Source organism: Typopeltis vanoorti, chromosome 8, assembly GCF_054136105.1.
Source record: "Typopeltis vanoorti isolate ZY-2024b chromosome 8, IOZ_Tvanoo_1.0, whole genome shotgun sequence".
Classification (NCBI taxonomy): Eukaryota; Metazoa; Arthropoda; class Arachnida; order Uropygi; family Thelyphonidae; genus Typopeltis; species Typopeltis vanoorti.
The window spans coordinates 44124750-44150178 of record NC_143556.1 but is presented as its reverse complement, the minus strand read 5'-3'; the positions used below and the strand labels follow the sequence as shown (position 1 = coordinate 44150178).

At 36.3% G+C, this 25429-nt stretch overlaps 1 protein-coding gene across 6 annotated transcripts in view; it reads right to left on the bottom strand.

The window, feature by feature from the left end:
• Positions 1–25429, bottom strand: part of LOC150103958 (F-box only protein 38-like) — a 251812-nt gene that overhangs the window by 154760 nt on the left and 71623 nt on the right. For all 6 annotated transcript variants that reach the window (XM_090397198.1, XM_090397201.1, XM_090397200.1 and 3 more), the window contains exon 6: positions 12688–12861. In XM_090397198.1, coding sequence (XP_090253324.1) covers positions 12688–12861 — 174 coding nt within the window. The remainder of the gene's footprint in view (positions 1–12687; positions 12862–25429) is intronic.

The window sequence follows — 25429 nt, the reverse complement described above, 5'->3', positions numbered from 1 at the left end:
TCTTTTTTTATTTCTTAATTCATGCTTTTATATTCACGTTTGTTCTTTAATTTTTTTTCTTTTTTCCATCAACTTTAATATTTTTTCATTTATCCAAAGTTTATTCCCTTTCCTTTTTAACTGTGGGAGTGTATTTTTGGCTGCTTCATTGATGCTATTCTTGAATGTTTGACAGTTCATGTTAATTTCATCAAATGGTGTTCTATTATTTGTATGAGTTGTGCTACATGCTACATCACACTAAATCCTGCAGTACGAAATCAGTCAACATCGATGTCTTGGTGACCACTTTTCTCATATGCATCAGTGCCATAAATGTTTCAGTTCGAGAAACATTTAACAATGCCAAAAATGTTTCTGGAAGTATATCACGTAATAATAATTGAGCTATCCTCGTAGAAAGGCTTATATGCTGGTTAAACATTATTATTATTACTTAAGGAATTGACAGCATATACTAGAAACATAAATTAAAACAAACTTTAATATACACTTTCCAATATTTCAGCAACGTCACATTGCCACCTTCATGGGAACTTAAGATAAAGACACATGCACACAAGTACTACACAACAGCACATGAGAAACGAAGCAAGGAAGCTACCGTTTTCCTAAAGTCCTGATGGTGCCCCCTGGCAGGCTGTATTAGGTGTTCTTGGCCTTTGGGCTGAAGTTCACCTGATGTATGTTTCCCAAATTTGGGGCAGTCTCATGCATCCAAATTTGTTGATGTTTAGCATGTTCCTAAGGGCTGAGACTGATTCCATGAATAGTCTTTCGTATTTGAATTTGCTGTGGCATATTATTGTGGCTTTCTTCCACCTTATTCTGTGGCGAGTATCCAGAGCATGGTCTGCAAGCTCAGAGTGGCTGTATTGGTGAAATCAGATATAGTCCTTGTGTTCTGAGATTTTCATATTTGCTGTCCTGCCTGCTTGGCCAAAGTAGGGCAATTTACAGCTGCAAGGGATCTGGTATTCACCAGGTAGGTCTAGGGGAAGTGGTTGGTCTTTAGTGGAACAGATAAGGGATGCCAATTTTCTATATGGTCTGTAACAAGAGGTCAAGTCTTTCGTATTTGAACTTGCTGAGGTGTATTATTGTGGCTTTCTTCTACCTTATTCTGTGGCGAGTATCCAGAGCATAGTCTGCAAGCTCAGAGTGGCTGTACTGGTGAAATCGGATATAGTCCTTGTGTTCTGAGATTCTCATATTTTTTCCGAGGTGCCTCGGATGTAGGGAATGGTGATGGATTTAGAGTAATCTTTTTGTGAAGGGGGGAGGGAGGTGGGTTGTGGATAACTGGTTTTAGTATTTTTTGGATTTTTTTTTTTTTTTTTTTTGGGGGGGGGGGGTAGCCATTGGCTAAGAAAGTGTTAAGGATGTGATTTAGTTCAGTGGTTAGGGCTTTGTCAGATGAACAGATTAGTTTAACCATGTTGAATGGTGTCTTAATAATTCCATATTGTTGTGGGGGGGGGGGAGGAATTGTTGGCAAATGTATCTCCCTGTATGGGTGGGCTTGCTATAAACTGAGAAAACCAAGGTTCCATCAGGTTGGCATGTGACTAGTGTGTCTAGTAAGGGGATGCTATTGTTTTCCTCTTTTTCCAGCGTGAACTTGATTCTGGGGTGTTGGTTGTTTAAGTGTGTTAAGAGGGAGAGGAGTGTATCCGAGCCATGTGGCCAAATAGCGAACACATCATCAACGTAGCAAAGCCATATGGTAGGTTTTTGTGGGGCAGAGTTTAAGGCTTTCTCTTCAAAAGTCTCCATAAAGAAGTTGGCCAAGGGTGGAGAAAGTGGTTAACCTATGGCTGTCCCCTCTATCTGTTTGTAGAATTTTTCCTGACAAACGAAATAGCCTGAGATCACTGTGAACTGAAATAGGGCTGAGATATCGGGAGGAAATTTAGCTTGGATTAGCTCTAAGGTTTCTTTGAGGGGGACATTTGTGAATAAGGAGGAGACATCAAAACTGATCATTATGTAACCATATAACCTAGATCCCCCCCATATATATGGGGGGGATCTAGGTTATATGGTTTTAGTTTGTTAGTAATCTCCACAGGCCAAGAAGTGACCTTCTTATGGAGCCTATGGAGTTTTCTAATTTGTGACTTGGTGGGATTGTATTCAGTGGGGAGGTAAGTAGCCCGATCTAATAGTAAAGCATTAAGCTTACCTGTGTAGTCAGTATGATTGAGTACCAGAGTGGTGTTCCCCTTATCAGCTTTGGTGATATCTATTTCTTTGTTTTTCTTCATTTCCTGTAGAGACTTATATTCACTATTGGATATGTTAGTTTTTGATGGTCTTGCTTTTGTGAGAACACAGGCTACATCCAATCTAATATCGTTGGCGATATTAGACCTACCTGGTGTATACCAGGTCCCTTGCAGCTGTAAATTGTCCTACTTTGACGAAACAGGCAGAACAGCAATTATCAGAACCTCAGAACACAAGGACTACATCCGATTTCACCAGTACAGCCACTCTGGGCTTGCAGACCATGCTCTGGATACTCACCACAGAATAAGGTGGAAGAAAGCCACAGTAATACACCACAGCAAGTTCAAATACGAAAGACTATTCATGGAATCAGTCTCAGCCCTTAGGAACATGCCAAACCTCAACAAATTTGGATGCATGAGACTGCCCCAAATTTGGGAAACACACATCAGGTGAGGTTCAGCCCAAAGGCCAAGAACACCTAATATAGCCTGCCAGGGAGCACCATCAGGACTTTAGGAAAACGGTAGCTTCCTCACTTCATTTCTCATTTGCTGTTGTGTAGTACTTGCATGCACGTGTCTTTATCTTAAGTTCCCATGAAGATGGCAACGTGACGTTGCCGAAATATTGGAAAGTATATATTAAAGTTTGTTTTAATTTATATTTCTATCAATTCCTTAAGTATTAATAATCATTAATAATTGAGCTAAACAACACCACTTAACAACACAGTCAAAAATAAACAAAGTATCACCAAATAGATATAGTATAGCTAATATCATCTAAACAATAATGGCTTAGCAGGGCAACGTGTGTACGACATTGGCTACTATGGACGATGCTCGTGAACACTAAATTCACCAAAAGGTGACGACACTGTTAGGGTAGATGAAGTGCAGTAAATCAAGCTTCAAGGATCATCATCATCATCAAATTCCTGCCATGTACCCTCAAGGGGTGTACAGGATATGATAGTACTACATGAAAAAAATTACATCATTATTAATTTCCTATCTACAATTTTCCTCCAAATCAGTCTGTTACTTGTCAAGACTCCAACATTATCAGATCTTATATTTCTATCGTCTAAAGCATTTTGTACCGTATCAATCCACCTATATCTTGGTCTACCTCTGGGTCGTTTTGCTGCCAACCTGGCAGAGAACACTTGTTTTGCTAATCTTTCCTCGCCCATTCTGTTTAAGTGACCATACCACCTAAGATTAGCTCTGCTAACGCATTCCTGGATGCTGACAATGTCAAGTTCTTTCCTAATATCCTCGTTTTTATTATGATATTGCCATTGATGCCATCTGTTCATGCCTATAATCTTTCTCAGGACTCTCATATCTGCGGTCTCTAGTCTTTGGTCAAGTGTTTTACTTCTGACCCAGCTCTCAGATCGATAAGTTAAAAGTGGTTTGAACACTGTCTTGTACACAGCTAATTTAGTGTTCCGACTGATTTCTCTCTTATACCATATGAATTTATTCAATTGACTTCCCACCATACCAGCTTTGTTGATTCTATTGTCTATTTCCATATTTAATTTACCATCTTCACTAAAAATCGTGCCTAAATAGCTGAAATGTTTTACTTGTTCCACAGGTTCTCCATTCACAACACAGTTGACATTTTCAATGATTCTGCCTATTTTCATTGTCTTTGTCTTTTTATTGCTGACCTTCATACCATATCTATTACAACAGCTATTCAATTTAGTCAGAGAATCTTGCAGAATTGTAGCAGATTTATTTAGAAGTATAACATCATCTGCATAAAGCAAAGAGCTGACATTAACATCTCCAATTTTGATATCATGTTTAATACCACTTTCCTTCATAATGTGATCCATATAGATAATGAATAACAGAGGGGATAATGTACATCCTTGTCTCACACCAGATTTAACATTAAACCATCTTCCTGTACTTCCTTCAATTCTAACTGCTGACTTACAACTCAAATAAAGACTAAGTATTGCTTGATATAATGCCCCATTGACACCATATAACTGAAGCGTATTGAATAGCTTCTGTCTTGGCACCTTGTCATATGCCTTTTCCAGATCGACAAAACTTAAATACAGATCTTTGTTATATTCCCATGCTTTCTCGACTATTTGTTGTAAAGTGAAGATCTGATCCTGACAGCCTCTATTTGGCCTGAATCCAGCTTGTTCTTCAGCAAGCTTTTCTTCCACAATTCTTCTCAACCGTTTCTCAAGTATACTTGCATAGATCTTGCCAGGAACACTCAGTAGGGAAATACCTCTGTAATTCTCACATGCAGTTTTATTTCCCTTTTTATATATGGGTACTATGAGAGCTCTACTCCAATCATCGGGAATTCGTCCCTCTCTCCAGGCTTTCTGAATTATGCAGTGCAGCCACTGTAAGACTCTTATACCACCATACTTCAGCATTTCTGGTCGAATATCATCTACTCCTGCTGCCTTTCCACATTTCAAGCCTTTGATGGCTTTTTCTACTTCTAGTATGGATATGTATTCCTGACTGCATGCCTGGGCAGCGTTTTTTACCACTGTGCTGTCATCACTGCTTGTTTCATTTAGCAGTTTTTCAAAGTAATTACTCCATACTTCAAGGATATCTTTTTCTCCCGTTTTCATGTCACCTTTATCATCTCTAGCTCCTTTTACAGCACTCTTTCCTCCATTCTTAAGCTTCTTCAACAACCTCCAGAATATTTTGCCACCTTCTTGATATTTATTTTCTATATTCTTGCCAAAGTCCTCCCATGACTTTTGTTTAGCTATTTTTACACACTGTTTAGCTTTCTTACATTTGTCTCTATATTCTCTAAGAGCACAAGCTGACTTATTTGACAGGAACTTTTGGTATGCTTTCTTCTTTTCCTTCACTGCCTCTTTAACTTCCTGTGTCCACCAGGGAGTTCTGATTTTTTTATCCTTACAGATAACGTCACCACATGCCTCTCTGGCAGAATCAATCAATGTTTTCTTCAGAGTTTGCCACTGAATCTCCAAGGTTTGATTCCTGTTCTCAAACTCAAGCTTCAAGGATAAGAAGTCAAATAAGTCACAATGATTTGCAGAATTTGGGGGGAGCACAAGATAGCTGATGAATAATATATAATGAGATAGGATATCTTAAGCCAAAGAAAATCAAAAAAGAGGAGATTCAAGATAGGGCATCCTATGGCAATGAATATGACAATGCACAAAAGCACAGGTTCCACACTTTGGCAAAATGAATCACACATAGTGTAGGTAAGATAGCTAAAATGAACTGTGGTTATTGTTGCAGTAATCTGATGCTTGGTCATAAACAGGATGTCAGGTTCCCATGTCTGTAGGTGTGGTGGTGCACATAATTTAAGTTGGTGTTGATGTCACAAATGTTTGAAGCGAATGTCAATTTTCTTTATAAAATTTTTTTGAGATAAGGTTTTGTTAAATTGTGAATGAATACAATTCACTAAGGAATGTTTCATTCATAATTTGACAAGTTAAAACCCTTGACAAGGATATGCTTGCATTTCAGTATAAGTTGTATATAGCCTGACAAATATTGGATACCTTAATTAGTGTAAAACTTGTGAATATTCCTGTGTAAAATACCTACTAAATTGTATGTTAGATAATGAATTTGTTATATACATATTTTCTGTTAGAATTGATATAAAAGAATTACTGTGTAAATTGCATATAACCAACTGAGATTATAATGTCAAAGTATGCGTGCAAGACAACGGATTAGTAAGTTGCCGCAAGCGGTCACACGCACATACGGCACGTACTGACCTAAGTTTTTGGGGACGATGCTACAAAAAGGCAAGACCCATGAGTGCAAAGGAATAACGTGTCTGGTGAAAATTTAGTGTTACAAGGAATCCCGGTAGGGGTTGATATAAAAGGGCTGGAACCTCCGCCCAAAAGGACTTTTTTTTACTTTTTGTCTAGAGTCTCTCTGTTTTCTCTCAGTGGCAGAAGTCGGAGGTGTCAGGTTGTGATTAGAAGGATCGTGGATTCCGAGCCCTACAATGAATAAATAGAGGATTTTCGAAGCAATGGGCAACTCCCGGAAAAGATAGTGGCCAGGTAGCGTGCCTTATGGATGCAGAATCGCCTTGCGCTAAGAATATTCTAGGCATAGATGATCGATATGCAGACTCCATGAGGACCAACCTAAGCTGACAGGAATTTTAGCCTTAACATAGAGAGAAGAAAATGCTTGGAAGGAAAGGAATCCAAGAATCGAAAGAACATGCATGAGGCGTCCTCGAGTTTGGTATAGTAAACCTTTAATCAAGTAATGTGTGAGAGGAAGATAATTGTAACTTAAGAATCATAGACCTTCATAAAGTTTTGAGACTCTATCTAAAATTAAGACAGAACTGTGATATTTTAATCGTAGTTGGTGAGCAATATGTGCTATGTATTATAATTGTACTTGTGTTGACTGCTAGCTATGTTTAAGAGCTGTAGAGATGTCTAATCCAGACAGCTTGATTAACGCCTAAAAGTCATTATTGCTTTTATAATCTAAGAATGCGAGCTTTGAATTTTTGAATATAATGTTTTTGTAGTACTAATTACTGTGTGATGTATATTGATTAATTTTACTTTGTAATCTAGTAGTACAGCGATAATTGAAAGTTCTTTATTCTGTATGATGATCATTATGTTAAATAAACCTTTTGCTCTTATTAATTTGGTTGCCTGTGTCTAAGAATCTGATGCACCACTCATAAATTATAATTGATAACTTAGTATAGAAATAGATTAGATTAACCACGTGCATATCTGAAGGTTCACTTCTTGACTGAGAAGTTTTTCCAATCTAAGGGTTCTGGATGGCGCAGCGGAACAAATAAATTTTCCCAGAATCTTAAGAGAGGTTAACTTCAGAAGCTTTGTTACCAAGGAGTTGGCTTAACCTTGAGACAATCCCTTTGTAGATCAGACTCATGCATGTGATAATCTAAGGGACTGAAGTATATAATAGAAAGACAAAGACAGACACATTATAGGAGCTGCTGAGATGGGACAAATTATTCAAGAGATAGTTAAGTAAAGGAGTTAAGCCATATTAAGTAAATATTACCTACTACGATGACAACAGTTTTATTGGAACAAAAGATATATTTCGGTGATTACACCACGTTTTTTATTATTCAGTTATACAAAATACTGAAATAATAGTTCCCAACAAGTTTCGTAAATCGTAGGATTTACATCTTCAGGGGGTAAATAGTATAACTTAAAGTTTAAACAAGAGAATTAATAAATACAAATCATAACCGTCTGGCTATTCATAAACTCAAATAATAGAATGCAGATATAAAACGTTATTGACGTTGAACAATACTGGACGATGTCACGTGTTCTTGTTCTCGTTCATGCAGTCCGAGCTCAGATTGAGGTAGATTTTTTTATTAGAGCTGACCACACTTGATGGAGAATTAAACCATGATTTTTATTGCATTGGGTTGGGTTTTTTAGCATATTAGCAGCTTCTTTAAATTTTCTTATATAACTGTTGTTTTCTATGTATGACATCGTCGTTTTTTTGCCAGAGTACACATTGTGTCCAGTGGAAGTGGTATGGAAAGCAAGACCCGTTTTTTGTTCTCTTTTGTATTGTACGTCTTTTTGGTGTTCAGCCATGCATATTTCTCCATATCTTCCTGTCTGTCCTATGTAGCAAATCCCGCAAGAGCAATGGATTTTGTAGACTCCTGGTTTTTTAAGAGGATGATTGAGGTGGTTTTGGTGGATATAGGAATCTTGAGATTTTTGCCATAGGAAGGAAGGCTACTTTTATGTTGTGTTTGTTCATTAATTTGGCTAGCTTATCTGTAACATTTTTGATATAAGGAAGCGAGATTGCATTTTTGTAATCCTGTTTTATTGTGTTGTTAGTTGGAGGCATTTTAAGGATTCTCTTGATGGTTTTTGTTTCATATCCATTCTGTTGGAGGATTTGTGTTAAGTATTTTAGTTCTTCATTATATCTTTCTTCTGTGCTGGAGATATTGTATGCTCTGTCTCAAAGAGTTTTATTTAAGCTTATTTTTTGTGAAGGATGGTGGTGTGAGCAAAAAACGACGATGTCATACATAGAAAACAACAGTTATATAAGAAAATTTAAAGAAGCTGCTAATATGCTAAAAAATCCAACCCAATGCAATAAAAATCAAGGTTTAATTCTCCATCAAGTGTGGTCAGCTCTAATAAAATATCTACCTCAATCTGAGCTCGGACTGTATGAACGAGAACAAGAACACGTGACATCGTCCAGTATTGTTCAACATCAATAACGTTTTAGATTACATGTAAATACATTTATGAATTGAGTTTATGAATAGCCAGACGGTTATGATTTGTATTTATTAATTCTCTTGTTTAAACTTTAAGTTATATTATTTACCCCCTGAAGATGCAAATCCTACAATTTACGAAACTTGTTGGGAACTATTATTTCAGTATTTTGTATAACTGAATAATAAAAAATGTGGTGTAATCACCGAAATATATCTTTTGAACCAATTAGTCACAGAAGTCTATGCCTGCAGTTTTATTGGAAATTTTTTCCTGTAACAAACTATGAAAAGTCCTCACAGACACAATGCTGTTATAAAATTCACTTAGCAAATTGTCTTCTACTATAACAAACTATTCCTGGTATTTTCTGAGTTTGATTTGGAAATAGTTAACTATATGTTATAAATGTTTCCAAAGATTTAGGCCAATAAGCTAAATTAACTGGGATTTATTTACATGTAATTTGAAATAAACTGATTCCCAAGATGTTTTGCTACTTAAGTGACAGCGATCAACAATAAGTTCAAAGACACTTGTCCCCAATCACGCATACATCCTTGATCAGACCTAACATTTGCCCAAAGAGAACAAAGTCATCAACTTTGAAAACAACTAGAAGAAAAACGGCAGGATGGAGAAAACAATTGGATCATAGACTACAAACAAGCTAAATCGGTGCAAAAATCAAGTGACGCCACTAGTAGTCACCATGGAGTGTGCAGGCATTGCATATAGGAAATGTGAAAGACCCGTGCAATCAAATATATGCCTCATAGAACCTTGCATATCCACTTCACCAACATCCATGGCTTAAACTCCAACTTTAATAGTGTCCACTACCATCTTCAGTCTACCAAACCCCACCTACTCTTTCTGGCAGAAACTCAAATCTCACCTCCCTCCACCACTATTCATCTCAACCTTCCAAATTAAACACTCTTTAACTCCTTTTGGTACAAGGGTGGTGTCTGTGCATACATCTGCTAACATACCTTGCCAGAGAGCACCCAACCTAGAATCACCCAACTGATTTTCTTTGGTTGAAAATATTCATTTCCCACTTAATCAAATTCATTTGCTGTCTCTATCGGTCTGCTAATGCAACCAGCCACTCTGAGCTCTTTAATTTCCTCCCCTTAAAAACTGATTTTCTCCAGTCCCACTTTCTCAACAGCGAAATCATCCTCATAGGAGATTTTAATGTCCACAACACCAATTGGCTTTCCTCCTCCAGTAGTACAGATCTCGCAGGCAGAGATGCTGAACATTTGCTGTCACTAATGATCTTACATAACCTGTTCAGATGCCAACCAGAATAACAGATAACTCAAACCACTCCCAAAACACCCTAGATCTCTTCGTCACCAACGACTCTTCCAAATACACAGTGAATGTAGTGGGCTTCCTAGGTAATTCTGACCAAATCTAGTCCTCATTCCCTGCCCCATGAAAAAATGTTTACACAGCCACTCCCAAGCAAGAGTAGTTTGGCATTATAACAATGCCAAGTGGGATAACCTCTGTGACTTCTCTGCCTCATTCCCATGTTTGGACTATTCTTTCCGGCCTTCCAATCCAAATATATGCACCGAACTTATCACCATGGTAATCCTCACTGGCATGGAATCATCATTCCCCACACTACTCTGAACTGCCATTCCCCAACCAAACTTTGGTTATTCAAAAGATGTGACAAGACTGTACAAATGAAAAACCAAAAAAAGATTATCAATGCTTCCAAAACAGAGTTTGAAAGTATAAAAAGCCGGAAACTAGCAGCATGTCCAAACGGCAGCCGAGCTTTTTGGTCTCTCACCAAAGCAACTGGTCATAACATCTGCCCAACACTATTCCCACTCCTTTCGTATCCAGATGGCTCTTGCATCCTCACCACAGAAAAAGCCAATTTCCTGGCTTCCAATGCATGCATAACTGACAATGGTAAACGCCTTCTAACCATTCCAGTTACCTAACATACAATGTCTCCTATATCCTTTTGCCAGAACGAGATCAGAAAAATACTGTCCAAATTAGACACAAAAAAAAAGTCTCCTGGCCCTGATGGCATTCGTCCACTTGTCCTGAAAATTCGTGCACCAAAACATCCTATCCTATGTCGTCTGTATATACTCTCTTACTCCACTGGCCTATATTCAACCCATTCCCAAGAAGGGCAAGTCATTGCCGTCCAACTATCGTCCTATCTCGCTCACCTCAGTCCTGTCTAAAGTCATGGAAAAAATCATCAATTCCCAACTCCTACACTACCTTGAAGGCACCCATTCGCCCACCTAATAAACGACCACCAGTATGGATTCCATTGCTGCCGATCAACAGGAGATCTGCTCGCATATGTCACCCATCTCTGGACAAATGCCATGAAGAAGTTTGGCGAATCTCAAGCGGTTGCACTTAATATCTCCAAAGCTTTTGACCGGATCTGGCACAAAGGATTACTAAGCAAACTCCATTGTTTGATCTGTCCCAGGACTTCTGTAGTTGAATTGCCAGCTTTCTGTCTGGATGCACACTATGTGTAGTTGTGGATGGTTCCTTATCTTCTCACCATTCAACTAATATCAGGGTTCCACAAGGTTCTGTCCTCTCACCAACCCTCTTCCTGCTATATACCAATGACCTACTTCAGTTGACCTCTAACTCAATACACAGTTTTGCAGATGACAGCACACTGTACTCCTCCCTTATATTTGATAAACCTTACTCGACACAACTCACTTCAACCTACAGAACATCACCCATCACCTCCCTCAATTCTGATCTCCAAGCCATCCTCAAATGGGGTTCAAACACCTTGTCAATTTCAATGCTAATAAATCCCAGTTCTGTCTTCTCTCTCATAAAAAAGAACGATTTTCTCTCAGTATTATTTTTGACAACACCCAAATATCCAGACAATCTGAGATTTATCTTCTTGGAATTACCCTGACACCAAGCCTCTCCTGGCATAAACACATCACAACCATTGCATCCTCAGCTTCTAAAAAACTAGGATTTCTCCTTCACTCAAGATGTTACTTAACCCCTGAACAGCTATTAACTTTATACAAAATGCAAGTCTGCCCAGCTATTGAGTATTGCTCACACATATGGGGTGTGTGTGTGTGTGGGGGGGTCCCTAATAAGCTCCCTCAAAATGCTTGACTCAATACAGAGGAAAGCAATTAGACTTATTAATGACCCATCTCTTACCAACTCACTCTCCACCACTTTCACACAGACATTTAGTTTTCTCACTATGTGTATCCTACAATATTCAGATGAACATTTCCATGGGAAATATTCATCTGAAATAGCATCAATAATTCCCCCACTTGGTATTAAACTCATTGGAACACGTGCAGCTGCTGCTCAACATCCCTTCACAGTGCACCTTGAAACCTATAGATAGGTTTCTTTTCCTTCTTCTTCTTCAACCCTGCAACTGCTGAATTGTGGAACAGTCTTCCCCCTATTGTGTTTCCTAAGGAATATAATATACAGTCTTTTAAATTAAACATGAACAAGTTCATCCTTTCCCAACCCACTACCCATATATGGTACTAATGCGCTATGTGTTGATCAACCAACCTCTCATGTATGGGCTCAACATAAAAAGAAAAAAAAAAAAAAAATCTAGAAGTTTTATCAAGGCAGAGCACAAAATTAAATGCATGTAAGGAAAATTTAATACATGGCAAAGTCTGATTTTGCAGATATCTAAAGAGACCACCTCCATTTATGTAAAATCTAAAATTAGGGAAATAAAAATCATACATTCCAAAAAATATGGGTTCCTTAGAAGAAAATATGTGAATGAAAATACATTCAAAATATATATACATGTTTAAACAACTTAGTCCTAGGTGGTAGATGACTTTATGGTCTGGTGAACAACCACTACCACCATCAATCATCTTTGCTTAATGGAGGCTTGAAGTAACTGTTTGCCATGTTTGGCCCACAGCAAGGTACAGAATGAAATCATTTAAAGTAAGTATATTTCATCAGTGCAGTTTCTTTCTCTAAAAATACATTATGACTGCTGTATAATGACTCTCAAGCAATCATTACTGATAACTTAATTTTGTCAGCCATTATATTTGCATAAATTATTTAAGAACTTGGAGAAATTCTCATCTTACCTTCAACAGCCCAAAGGTTTGGTGTCATTAAATGAGGACAGTTACTAACAGATATGCTTTTCAAGTTTGGAAATAATCGGCTAACAACTTTCATTCCACTATCTGTAATTGGTGAAGGAATATCAGGTACATCTGCTAATCCCATAGTAAGCAAGAAATCATTAGACCATTCTCCTGCAATATAAATCATGTAATATATAATCTATAAAATAAAATATATTATATATATTAGAAATTTTAAAACTATATGAAAATTATGTCAACCTGTTTTATTAAAATGTTTCATTCAATTGTCATCATCATCATTAAATTCCTGACATCTACCCAGAAGGGATATAAAGGATATTATACCAGTACTATATGAAGAACTTACGTCATTACAAACTTCCTGTCAACAATTTTCCTCCAAATCAATCTGTTATCTGTCGAGACTTGACTCCAACATTATCAGATCATATATTTCTGTCTTCTAAGGCACTTTTTACTGTATCAATCCACCTATATCTTGGTCTTCCTCTGGGTCTTTTTTTTTAGTGCCAACTTGAGGGAGAACACTTGTTTTGCTAATCTTTCTTCTCCCATTCTGTTTAAGTAATCATACCACCTGAGATTAGTTCTGCTAACACATTCCTAGATGCTAACAATATGAAGTTCTTTCCTATTATACTCGTTTTTAATATAATATTGCCATTGATGCCATCTGTTCATGCCCCTAATCTTTCTTAGGATTCTCATATCTGTGGTCTCTAGTATTTGGTCAAGTGTTTTATTTCTAACCCAGATCTCAGATCCATAAGTTAATATTGGTTTGAACATCATCTTGTATACAGCTAATTTAGTGTTTTGACTAATTTCTCTCCTATTCCATATAAATTTATTCAGTTGACTTCCTATCATGCCAGCTTTGTTGATTTTGTTGTCTATTTACATATTTAATTTACCATTTTCACAAAAATTGTGCCTAGGTAGCTGAAATGTTTTACTTGTTCTATAGGTTCCCCATTCACAATGCAATTGATATTTTCAATGCCTTTTGCTTATTTTCATCGTCTTTGTCTTGTTATTGCTGACTTTCATACCATATCTACTACAACAGTTGTTATTATTATTATTATTATGTGACACCTCCAGGGAGTCCAAAGCCTCATCGAGAGAGAGAGTGTGCCAACACCATCAAACGATTGACCCCTTCTAACTACTAACCATGCTCAAACTTGCTTAACATTTTGTAAGCCATTAGTAGCAGAGTTATTCAATTTAGTGGGGGAATCTTGCAGACTTCTAGTGGATTTATTTAGAAGTGTAACATCACTTCTAAATAAATTCCGCATAAAGCAAAGAGCTGACATTAACATCTCCAATTTTGATATCAGGTTTAATAACCACTTTCCTTCATAATGTGATCCATAGATAATGAATAACAGAGGGGATAATGTACATCCTTGTCTGACACCAGATTTAACATTAAACCATCTTCCTGTACTTCCTTCAATTCTAACTGCTGACTTACCTCAAATACAGACTAAGTATTGCTTGATATAATGCCCCATTGACACCATATAACCGTAGCATTTCGAACAGCTTCTCTCTTGGCATCTTGTCATATGCCTTTTCCAGATCAAGAAAACTTAAAGATAGAAATTTGTTATATTCCCATGATTTCTCAACTATCTGTGTAAGAGAAAATCTGATCCTGACAGCCTCTATTTGGCCTGAATCCTTGTTCTTCACCAAGCTTTCCTTCCACAATCCTTCTCAACCATTTCTCAAGTATACTTGCATAAATCTTACCAGGAACCCTCAATAGGGAAATACATTTCTACTCTAGTAGAACCTTCTCTGGACTGTAAGCACAAATAAGTTTCATTGTTCAGTTTCCCATTCCGATATTTGTCCACATCACTCTACTTGATATTGCCTGCCATTAAAGAAGATTTGTCTCAAAAAACCAAAATTAGCAATTTTGGTTTTTTGACTAAAAAAAAAAAAAAATATATATATATATATATCTATATATCTATTCTTCGCTATTCTTTAAATTAATTTTAACATCGCTGAAGTGAAGCCTTTTGGCTATTTATTTCATTAATTTATCTGAGCACCTTTTTGACAACTTGTACTGTAAAGTATTAAAGCTATTATCACTATAATCTTGGTATTATTTGGTCTACCTACTCACTGATGAGACCTCAATAAATGTTGAAACCAGTCTGGGTAGTGACCTATCTACCTTAATGTAAAACAACATACATCTCCTAGGGGATGAGTTTTACATTAAGGCAAATACTAAGAATAGTGATCCTAGCTTTATCCACCTTTACAATGAGTTGCCTGGTATTGTACCACCCAGGTTTGTTCACGCTTGGACTTGCCAAACTTTTATAGTTTGCTATATTCGGCATGAAACTCTTTGATTTTCTATCTTAGAGTTTTCTTATTCGGCTTTGAAATAATGTAGGATTAAATATCCCCTTAATTTAAATAATATATACATATATATATATGGAAACAGGCTGGAACATGGAAGACATCAACTGGATTCTAAAAGGAAAACCTAGAGAACAAGTATATCATTCCTGCTATTTAAACATAATGAGCAAAACTAGCATGAGGATGAGCAACCTGAATAAATTTATATCTTATACACAAGATATTGATTGGCCAAAATTAAACAAAGTGTATAATACAGCATTCAAAGAGGAATTTTAAATTATGGATATTAGTTGCATGAACACATGGTATCAATGGCAGCATATGAAAAATGAAAATATTAGGAAGGGGCTTGACATTGTTGAAACTCAAGAATGTATAAGTAAAAGCAGGGCCACCACATGTAGGTATGCAGGCTATTCATCGCACAAGGGCGACATTTTGATTGATTATATGTAAAATTAAAAAATAAAATTTATTTTCATGGCACCATTTAAGGAATCCCAGAATTACATATACAATGTCTGTATGATATATCTCCAGCCTGTATTCATCACTGTGTTATTGTACCTTGTGTGATCTTACATATATTTGAACTGACTGTTTTTCGAGAGAAGCCTGCAAAAATAATCCTAAGGGTAAGTGATATTTATTAAATTGTAAAAGGTTGCAGCATACTGCTTGATAAATTAATTTGTTTAATATTGATTTCAAATATTGTTTATCAATTAATTAATTTATTTATATATAACCCAACCCATCATGAAAATTCTTAAAAATTAATAATTATATTTAAATTTTAAATATTGAATTGTAGATGTCAGAAAAAGATTATTATAAGAAAAAAATCCCCAACAACTTTGTCTGGAGCCTAATACAGAAACAGAACAGCAAAGAAATTGTAAATCGAACAAGAATTGGCAGGTTCCTTAGATGAATTCTTGACTGTAGAAACATCACATTTAGAAAAGAAACAAAACATTTCATCTACTGATGTTGAAGCTGGTGCCAGTGCTGCAGTAGCATCAAAAGAAACAAAACAGACCAAAGAAATGGAAGAAACTGAAGCTGATAGCTGTTCTAGGACATTAGAAGATGAAGATGAAAAAAATTCATATTCTTCTTCGAACAAAACTGAATTATCAAGCTCTGCGTTATATTTTGATGCAAATGATCCGAATACTTAGCCAAAAATTTTATCTATAAAAATAAGAGATTGTTTAGTAGAAAATTCCCCTCAGCAGATAATTAAATATAATTTTCCTAAAGATGATTCTGGAATCATCTTTAGGAAAATGGTCGAAATTCTGGTCAAAAATGTTCCGACTCATATTATATTAGAATGCTCCCAAATGGTGAAAAAAATCAATAGAAATTATCTGATATACTCAATATCACAAAATTTGGTTTTTTACTATTATTGTAAGTTATTGGATCATATATCAAAACTAAGCAATGAATATGGCAGTAATGATTGGCAACATTTATCACATGTACTAAAAACACATGAAACAATGTTTCATGTGTTTTTATTTATACATATTAAAAATAGTACAAAATACAGAGAACTTAAAATGTCTTTAAGTAACAAAAAGTACAACTGATGTAATAGAATAGAGATTGTATGATATTGAAAAAAAATATTGGCAATCCATTACTGAATGCTTAATACATATAATTCCATATTTATCACTGGCAGTGTATAGTTTTTAGATGATCATCTAAAAAATTATGTGACTATGATAATGGAAACTTTTCAAAATTAGTAGAAACAATTGCAAAATTTGATACAATAATGTCTGAACAATTATGTTGCATTCAAAATCTGAGAAAAAAGAACAATGCGCATTATTTAGGACATGACATACAGACTGAAATAATTCACATGATTTCCAAAGATATACAAATAGAAACAAATTTTAGACATGTAGAAAGTTTTTTTACCTTGGGTATAATATACGTTAAAGATACCAAGCTATTTTATATGTCTATAAATATATATATAAACTTGGGGAATGGATTAAAACCAAGTTTATATATATTTATACACATATAAAATAGCTTGGTATCTTTAATGTATATTATACCCAAGGTAAAAAAACTTTCTATATCAATCTCTCATCCTGAGATTTTTATTTAATAAGGTCAAAGCACCTTATGGTAACTTGTTTTGGTAAAATATTTATAAGCTCTGTATTACTTAAACCTTGGCATTTCTAAGCCAAGGTTTTTTCTATTTTTTCAGTGAAAAAATAGCCAAGATACTAAAACAGTACAATCTACACACAGCATATAAGCCCCACCGCAAACTGGCTACCCTTATCCGTTCTACGAAAGATCAGCTCCCTCCTCTCTCTCTGCCTGGAGTTTACAAAGTACCCTGTTCCTGTAAGCTGGCGTACTTTGGACAGACAGGCAGATCAGCATCCATCCGTCTAGAGGAACACAAGTCTTACATCTTCAAACACAACTATGGCCATTCAGGCTTGGCTGACCATGTTTTGGACACTACCCACAGAGTATCATGGAAGAAAACCACCATGCTCCACCACAGCAAATTCAAGAAAGAGAGACTTTTCTTAGAAGCAGCAGCAGCTCTCAAAAACCAACCAAATCTCAATAAATATGGTTGCATTAAGCTTCCGAAGATTTGGGAAACACTCATCACCAGAGTTCCCACCTTACATTCCAGGCCACCTACTACTGCCCTTAGAGGGCGCTCTACCTAGATAGGACTTTAGTGTCACCCACGTGGTTGGGCTTAGTATTGTTTGTTATTTGTGCATATGTTACATTAATTGTTTTTGTAATCCCCGTAGATGTCCTAGTGACTAGGACGAAATATAGGAAGTATTAAATTCTATTTTAATTCTTTTTGAGTGTTGTAAAAAATCCATTAAGCCTCCAACATGATGTCTTCACAGCACTTAAGCCTCTACACACGTAGTTTAGTAGAGTGGATAAGGGATGCCAATTTTTTATATGGTCTGTAACACGAAGTTAAGATATGTTTTTTTAGGATTTTGTGATTTTTTCCGAGGTGCCTCGGATATAGGGTATGGTGATGGATTTAGAATAATCCTTGTTGTGAGGGGGGGGGGGGGATTACTGGTTTCAATATTTTTTGGATTTTTTTTGGGGGGGGGGGTAGCCATTGGCTGAGAAAGTGTTGAGAATGTGGTTTAGTTCTGTGGTTACAGATTGTCATTTGAACAGATGTTTAGCCCTGTTGTGTAGTGTCTTAATGACTACATATTGTTGTGAGGAGGGGTGGTGGGATTGTTGGTGAACGTATCTGCCTGTATGGGTGGGTTTTCTATAGACTGAGAAAACCAGGGTTCCATCAGGTTGGCAGGTGACTAGTGTGTCTAAGAAAGGAAGGCAGTTGTTTTTTTCCAAATAGCAAACACATCATCAACATAGCGAAGCCAAACGGTTGGTTTTTGTGTCGCAGAGTTTAAGGCTTTCTCCTCAAAAGTCTCCATATAAAAGTTGGCCAAGGTTGGGAGAGTGAAGAACCCATGGCTGTCCCCTCTATTTGTTTGTAGAATTTTCCTTGTCAAACAAAATAGCCTGAGTTCATTGTGAACTGAAATAGGGCTGTGATATTGGGAGGAAATTTAGCTTGGATTAACTCTAAGGATTCTTTGAGTAGGACATTTGTGAATAAGGAGGAGACATCAAAACTGATCATTATGTCAGTGTGTTTGAGTGTAAGGTTTTCTATACTGGCTTTGAAGTGGGCTGAGTTTTTTATGTGTGAAGGTGTGTTGCCAGTATAGTGTGAGAGAGCTTTGGCCAAATGTTTAGCTAGTTTGTATGTGGGGGAATCAATGCCATCCACTATGGGACGTAATGGCACATTTTCCTTGTGAATTTTTGGGAGTCCATAAATACGGGGAGGTATGGAGTTAAATGGTTTTAATTTGTTAGTGATTTCCACAGGCCAAGAAGTGACCTTCTTAAGGAGCCTATGGAGTTTTCTAATTTGTAAGTTGGTGGGATTGTACTCGATAGGGAGGTAAGTAGCCCGATCTAACAATAAAGATTTCAGCTTACCTGTGTAATCCTTTTGGTTAAGCAATACTGTGGCATTCCCTTTATCAGCTTTGGTGATTATTATTTTCTTGTTTTTCTTTAATTCTAATAGAGATTTAATTTCTTTACTGGGCATGTTGGTTTTAGGTGGTTTAGCTTTGGTCAGAACACAAGTTACATCCAGTCTAATATCATTGGCGACGTGGCTTGGAAGGTGTCATATCCCGTGTTCAATTCGTATCATAATATCCTCAGCAGGTATCCTTCTGGGCGCAATGGCGAAGTTGTGGCCACTTGCGAGGGCGTCGAGTGCTTCAGGTTTCACATTAAATGACGAAAGGTTAACTACCGTTTTGGTAGGAAGTTGCGGTTTAGAGATCGAGTCCTTTTTTAATTTTTCAAATTTTTTGATGTGTCAATCTCATACTTTTCTAAATTCTTTCTCCGCTGCAGTGCATGAGATGTCGTTAAAAAATAAAAAAAAAGCTTGGTATCTTTAACGCAAATTTTAGACATGGTTCAAAACACGAAATATTACTCAATAATTCTTGATATAACTCCAGACATAACTCATATGGAACAATTAACTCTCGTTATTAGATTTGTATATCATAACAAAAATAAAAACATAGCAGAAATTCACAAACTTTTTTTGGGATTTTGTGCTGTTGAGGACACCACTGATCAGGGATTATATGAATTTATTTTAAATCATTTACAATCGTTGAATCTCAATATTTCTAATTTATGCAGCCAAGGGTATGACAATGGCACAAATATGCATGATAACCATAACGGGCTTAAACAAAAAATTATTGAAACAAATTCTAGCACTTTCTTTGTTCAATGTTATATACACTTATTAAATTTAGTAGTTTATGATGTGGCAAAAATATCTTTTGAAACAGTTGATTTTTTTTGCATTGTCCAAGAAATGTACATTTATTTTTTCCACTCCTACTAAGCAATGGGCTATATTGGATTCTCATATTCAAAATTTAACTTTAAAATCATTGTCAAATACAAGATGGGAAAGCTGTACAGAAGCGATGAAACCTCTTAAAATTAACATACATGAAATTTATCAAGTCCTCTTGGAAATAACTGAAGACACAACTAAAGATATCGAATCAAGAGCACAAGCTAATGATCTTGCTTTAAAAATTACATCATTGTAAATTTCTTTTTTCAATTATTATATGGCATGATATTTTAACTAAAATTAATGTCAGTAAAATGATGCCAAATCTTTCATTGAAAGTGTTATTAATTCTGCAAAGAAGATGGGGGGGAGATATTCTGGATGTAGAATCAGTTTTTCCAGATATTCAAAAAAAAAGAAAAAAAGAAAAGAATGTTTGGTTATGAAGTGAATAATGAACCTCTAACTAGTGAAAAGGATAATTTTAAAATATGCTTCTTTTTTTGCAATATTAGACAGTACTCTATCATCTCTAATTGAAAGGTTTATGTGTTATTAAAGGAGAATAATGAAATATTTAAAATCATCTATAAAGTCAACACATTGAAACAAAGATTTACAACATGATCCAAAATTATTTTGTTATGCATATAATTATATACTTTATTTTTCATATGTGATTTATTATAATGAAACATTATAATTATAAAAATTTTCCTCTTTTAATTACTTCCATTGACTTTCAATGGGTGCTTAAGGGTCAAAGCTGTATAACTGTATAACTGACAGGACACCGCCACATAGCCTTTAAAGGAATGCAGAGAACCAACGAGGGCTTCTGACCTAATGTCCAATCCTCACCTTCTTGTGGCGTACCCAGTTAGGTATCTTTTGTGTGTTAGGTCACAAAATTTCTCCAGATTACTAATACCAAATGCAGAGAATTGTAGGCCTTCCCTTTTATACAAATCCATTCTTCTCCCCTCAAATCACTCCCACATCCATTCCTTCTATACAGCCTACACATCAAACTGCTTGCCATCATAACATTCTTCTTAATTCATTTCTATCATACCTAGATGATATGCTAACAATTTTCACTTTCTCATGCTTCACTCTTACTTCTTCAAACAATCCTTTCATATCCTCTCTCTCTGATACTAAATTTATTGCTAGTTAAATTATTAGTACCTAATAGAATTACCATCTCTTTTACTTCTCTTTTCTGTTTTTCAATTGCATTTATCATATTTTTGAATTTTGCTCAAAAGCAGAAAAATATGAATTAATAACCTAGTCATCAATGGCATGTTTTATGATACCAAATAATATTCTTGGGGTGCTTAAGGGTCAAAGCTGTATAACTGAGAGGAGACCTCCACATAGCCTTTAAAGGAATGCGGAGAACCGACCAGGGCTTCTGACCTAATGTCTAATCCTCACCTTCTCGTGGTGCACCCTGTTGGGTATCTACTTTGATACTGAACGAACGAGGATGGGCTGGCAATTTGGGATTTAGCCGACCAAATTGTATTCTTATTGGTTAAACCAAAATATAGAATGATGGTACAACATGACAAAATTTCATGCCGGCTGGGGCGTCGCCCGGTTAAACAAGGCCCCCGTTGTTTTTGCCAGGGAACCAGGGCAAACAGCGAAAAGTCAGCTACTGGAACAAATCTGAAAACAAACCCCAACTCAACATCACCAGAGTTAAAGATCGGTACTATCAACGTAAGAAGCCTGAATGGCAAAGAAATGGAGCTAGCTGAGGAATTAGATAAGTACCAGATCGACATAATAGGGGTGACTGAAACAAAAAAGACCAAAACTGGTGAGATCTTTCTGAGCAATAAATACAAAATGTTATATTCAGGCAATAACAATCAAGGAAAAGAAGGAGTAGCCATAGTATTCAACACAAAATACGAGGCTAATCTTCTTGAATGGCAGTCAGTCTCAAGTAGAGTAATGTGGGCAAATATGAGAATGGGGAACTGGACAATGAGACTTATTTGTGCCTATGGTCCCACAGAAGGTTCTACTAAGGTAGAAGTGGAGGAATTTTTTGAGGCTTTAGAAAAAGCAACTGACACAATGAAAAAGGAAAAGTTGGTCCTTGTTGGGGATCTAAATAGTAGAGTAGGAAATGATTGTGAGACATACAAAAATATTTTGGGAAAATTTGGAGAAAAGAGCAAAGCTAATAATAATGGCAAATATCTGTTGGATTTCTGCTCAGGACATGGACTGGTTATTACTAACACCATGTTCCAACATAAAAATGTGCACAAATTCACATGGAGAGAAGAGGCTAGGAATAAGAAAAGTCTCATTGACTATGTTATTGTTGATAGTGATGTTTTCTCCCTGGTGCAGGACACCAGAGTGTACAGAGGATTTGAAATTGGAAGTGATCACTATTTAGTCTTGAGCAGGATAAAATTGAATTTCATATTGAAAAGAATAACATGTAAGAAAGTTTTAAAGCGAATAAAAGTTGAGCAGCTCTCAGATGTAAACCGTAGACTAAAATACAGAAATATTATTGAAAAGAAAATGAAAGAGTTTGAGAACAGGAATCAAACCTTGGAGATTCAGTGGCAAACTCTGAAGGAAACATTGATTGATTCTGCCAGAGAGGCATGTGGTGAGGTTGTGTGCAAAGATAAAAAAATCAGAACTCCCTGGTGGACACAGGAAGTTAAAGAGGCAGTGAAGGAAAAGAAGAAAGCATATCAAAAGTTCCTGGCAAATAAGTCAGCTTTTACTCTTACAGAATACAGAGACAAATGTAAGAAAGCTAAACAGTGTGTAAAACTAGCTAAACAAAAGTCATGGGAGGACTTTGGCAAGAATATAGAAAATAAATATCAAGAAGGTGGCAAAATATTCTGGAGGATGTTGAAGAAGCTTAGGAATGGAGGAAAGAGTGCTGTAAAAGGAATTAGAGATGATAAAGGTGAAATGAAAACAGGAGAAAAAGATATCCTTGAAGTATGGAGTAATTACTTTGAAAAACTGCTAAATGAAACAAGCAGTGATGACAGCACAGTGATAAAAAACACTGACCAGGCATGCAGTCAGGAATACATATCCATACTTGAAGTAGAAAAAGCCATCAAAGGCTTGAAATGTGGAAAGGCAGCAGGAGTAGATGATATTCGACCAGAAATGCTGAAGTATGGTGGTATAAGAGTCTTACAGTGGCTGCACTGCATAGTTCAGAAAGCCTGGACAGAAGGACGAATTCCTGATGATTGGAGTAGAGCTCTCATAGTACCCATATATAAAAAGGGAAATAAAACTGAATGTGAGAATTACAGAGGTATTTCCCTACTGAGTGTTCCTGGCAAGATCTATGCAAGTATACTTGAGAAACGGTTGAGAAGAATTGTGGAAGAAAAGCTTGCTGAAGAACAAGCTGGATTCAGGCCAAATAGAGGCTGTCAGGATCAGATCTTCACTTTACGACAAATAGTCGAGAAAGCATGGGAATATAACAAAGATCTGTATTTAAGTTTTGTCGATTTGGAAAAGGCATATGACAAGGTGCCAAGAGAGAAGCTATTCAATACGCTGCAATTATATGGTGTCAATGGGGCATTATATCAAGCAATACTTAGTCTTTATTTGAGTTGTGAGTCAGCAGTTAGAATTGAAGGAAGTACAGGAAGATGGTTTAATGTTAAATCTGGTGTGAGACAAGGATGTACATTATCCCCTCTGTTATTCATTATCTATATGGATCACATTATGAAGGAATGTGGTATTAAACCTGATATCAAAATTGGAGATGTTAATGTCAGCTCTTTGCTTTATGCGGATGATGTTATACTTCTAAATAAATCCGCTACAAGTCTGCAAGATTCTCTGACTAAATTGAATAGCTGTTGTAATAGATATGGTATGAAGGTCAGCAATAAAAAGACAAAGACAATGAAAATAGGCAGAATCATTGAAAATGTCAACTGTGTTGTGAATGGAGAACCTGTGGAACAAGTAAAACATTTCAGCTACTTAGGCACAATTTTTACTGAAGATGGTAAACTAAATATAGAAATAGACAACAGAATCAGCAAAGCTGGTATCGTGGGAAGTCAATTGAATAAATTCATATGGAATAAGAAAGAAATTAGTCGGAACACTAAATTAGCTGTATACAAGACTGTGTTCAAACCAATTTTAACTTATGGATCTGAGAGCTGGGTCAGAAGTAAAACACTTGACCAAAGACTAGAAACCGCAGATATGAGAGACCTGAGAAAGATTAGAGGCGTGAACAGATGGCATCAATGGCAATATCATATTAAAAATGAGGATATTAGGAAAGAACTTGACATTGTGAGCATCCAGGAATGCGTTAGCAGAGCTAATCTCAGATGGTATGGTCACTTAAATAGAATGGGAGAGGAAAGATTAGCAAAACAAGTGTTCTCTGCCAGGTTGGCAGCAAAACGACCCAGAGGAAGACCAAGATATAGGTGGATTGATACGGTACAAAGTGCCTTAGACGATAGAAATATAAGATCTGATAATGTTGGAGTCTTGACAAGTAACAGACTGATTTGGAGGAAAATTGTAGATAGGAAGTTAGTAATGATGTAATTTTTTCATGTAGTACTGTCATATCCTGTACACCCCTTGAGGGTACATGGCAGGAATTTGATGATGATGATGAATAATATTCTTGGAGTATAATGAAAAAATGGATATCCATTACATTTGGTACAAACTATACAAAGTTTATAAAGATACAAAAATACAGTTGCAGTTAGGTAATATATTAACACAAGAGATTGAAATTAATCAAGATGTTAGACAGGGATGAAGCTTATCTCCAACTCTATTCAATATATATATTGATCAGATTATTAAAATATAGAAAACAACAATAAAACAAGGTATATGATTAACCAGAAGAACTTTTATCAATATAATTCATTCATTTCATATGGTGATGCTGTGAGCCCCTTTTACGGGGAGGTATGCCACCACCTCAATTCCCCCTATTTTTATCCGGGCTCAGGACCAGCATAGCTGATAATTCAGACCTATGACTGGAGGGATTGTCTTACGTATTCCTGACTGTATCCATGTGTTCATGGGACCGGTTTGCCTGCTTGTAGGATGAAAAACCCCAGATAAACTGGGGGGAAACCATGCCCAAGACCCGCTAATTTGGCTATGGCTGAGGAAGGTCCTTAAGCTTCTGAAAGTCGGCGACGAGAATCGAACCTCAGATACTCCTTCCCCAGGCATATGGTTGCGAAGCACATAGCCACTAGGCTAACCACATGGACATTAATATAATGCTATCTGCAGATGATCAGATCATATTACAAGACAAGA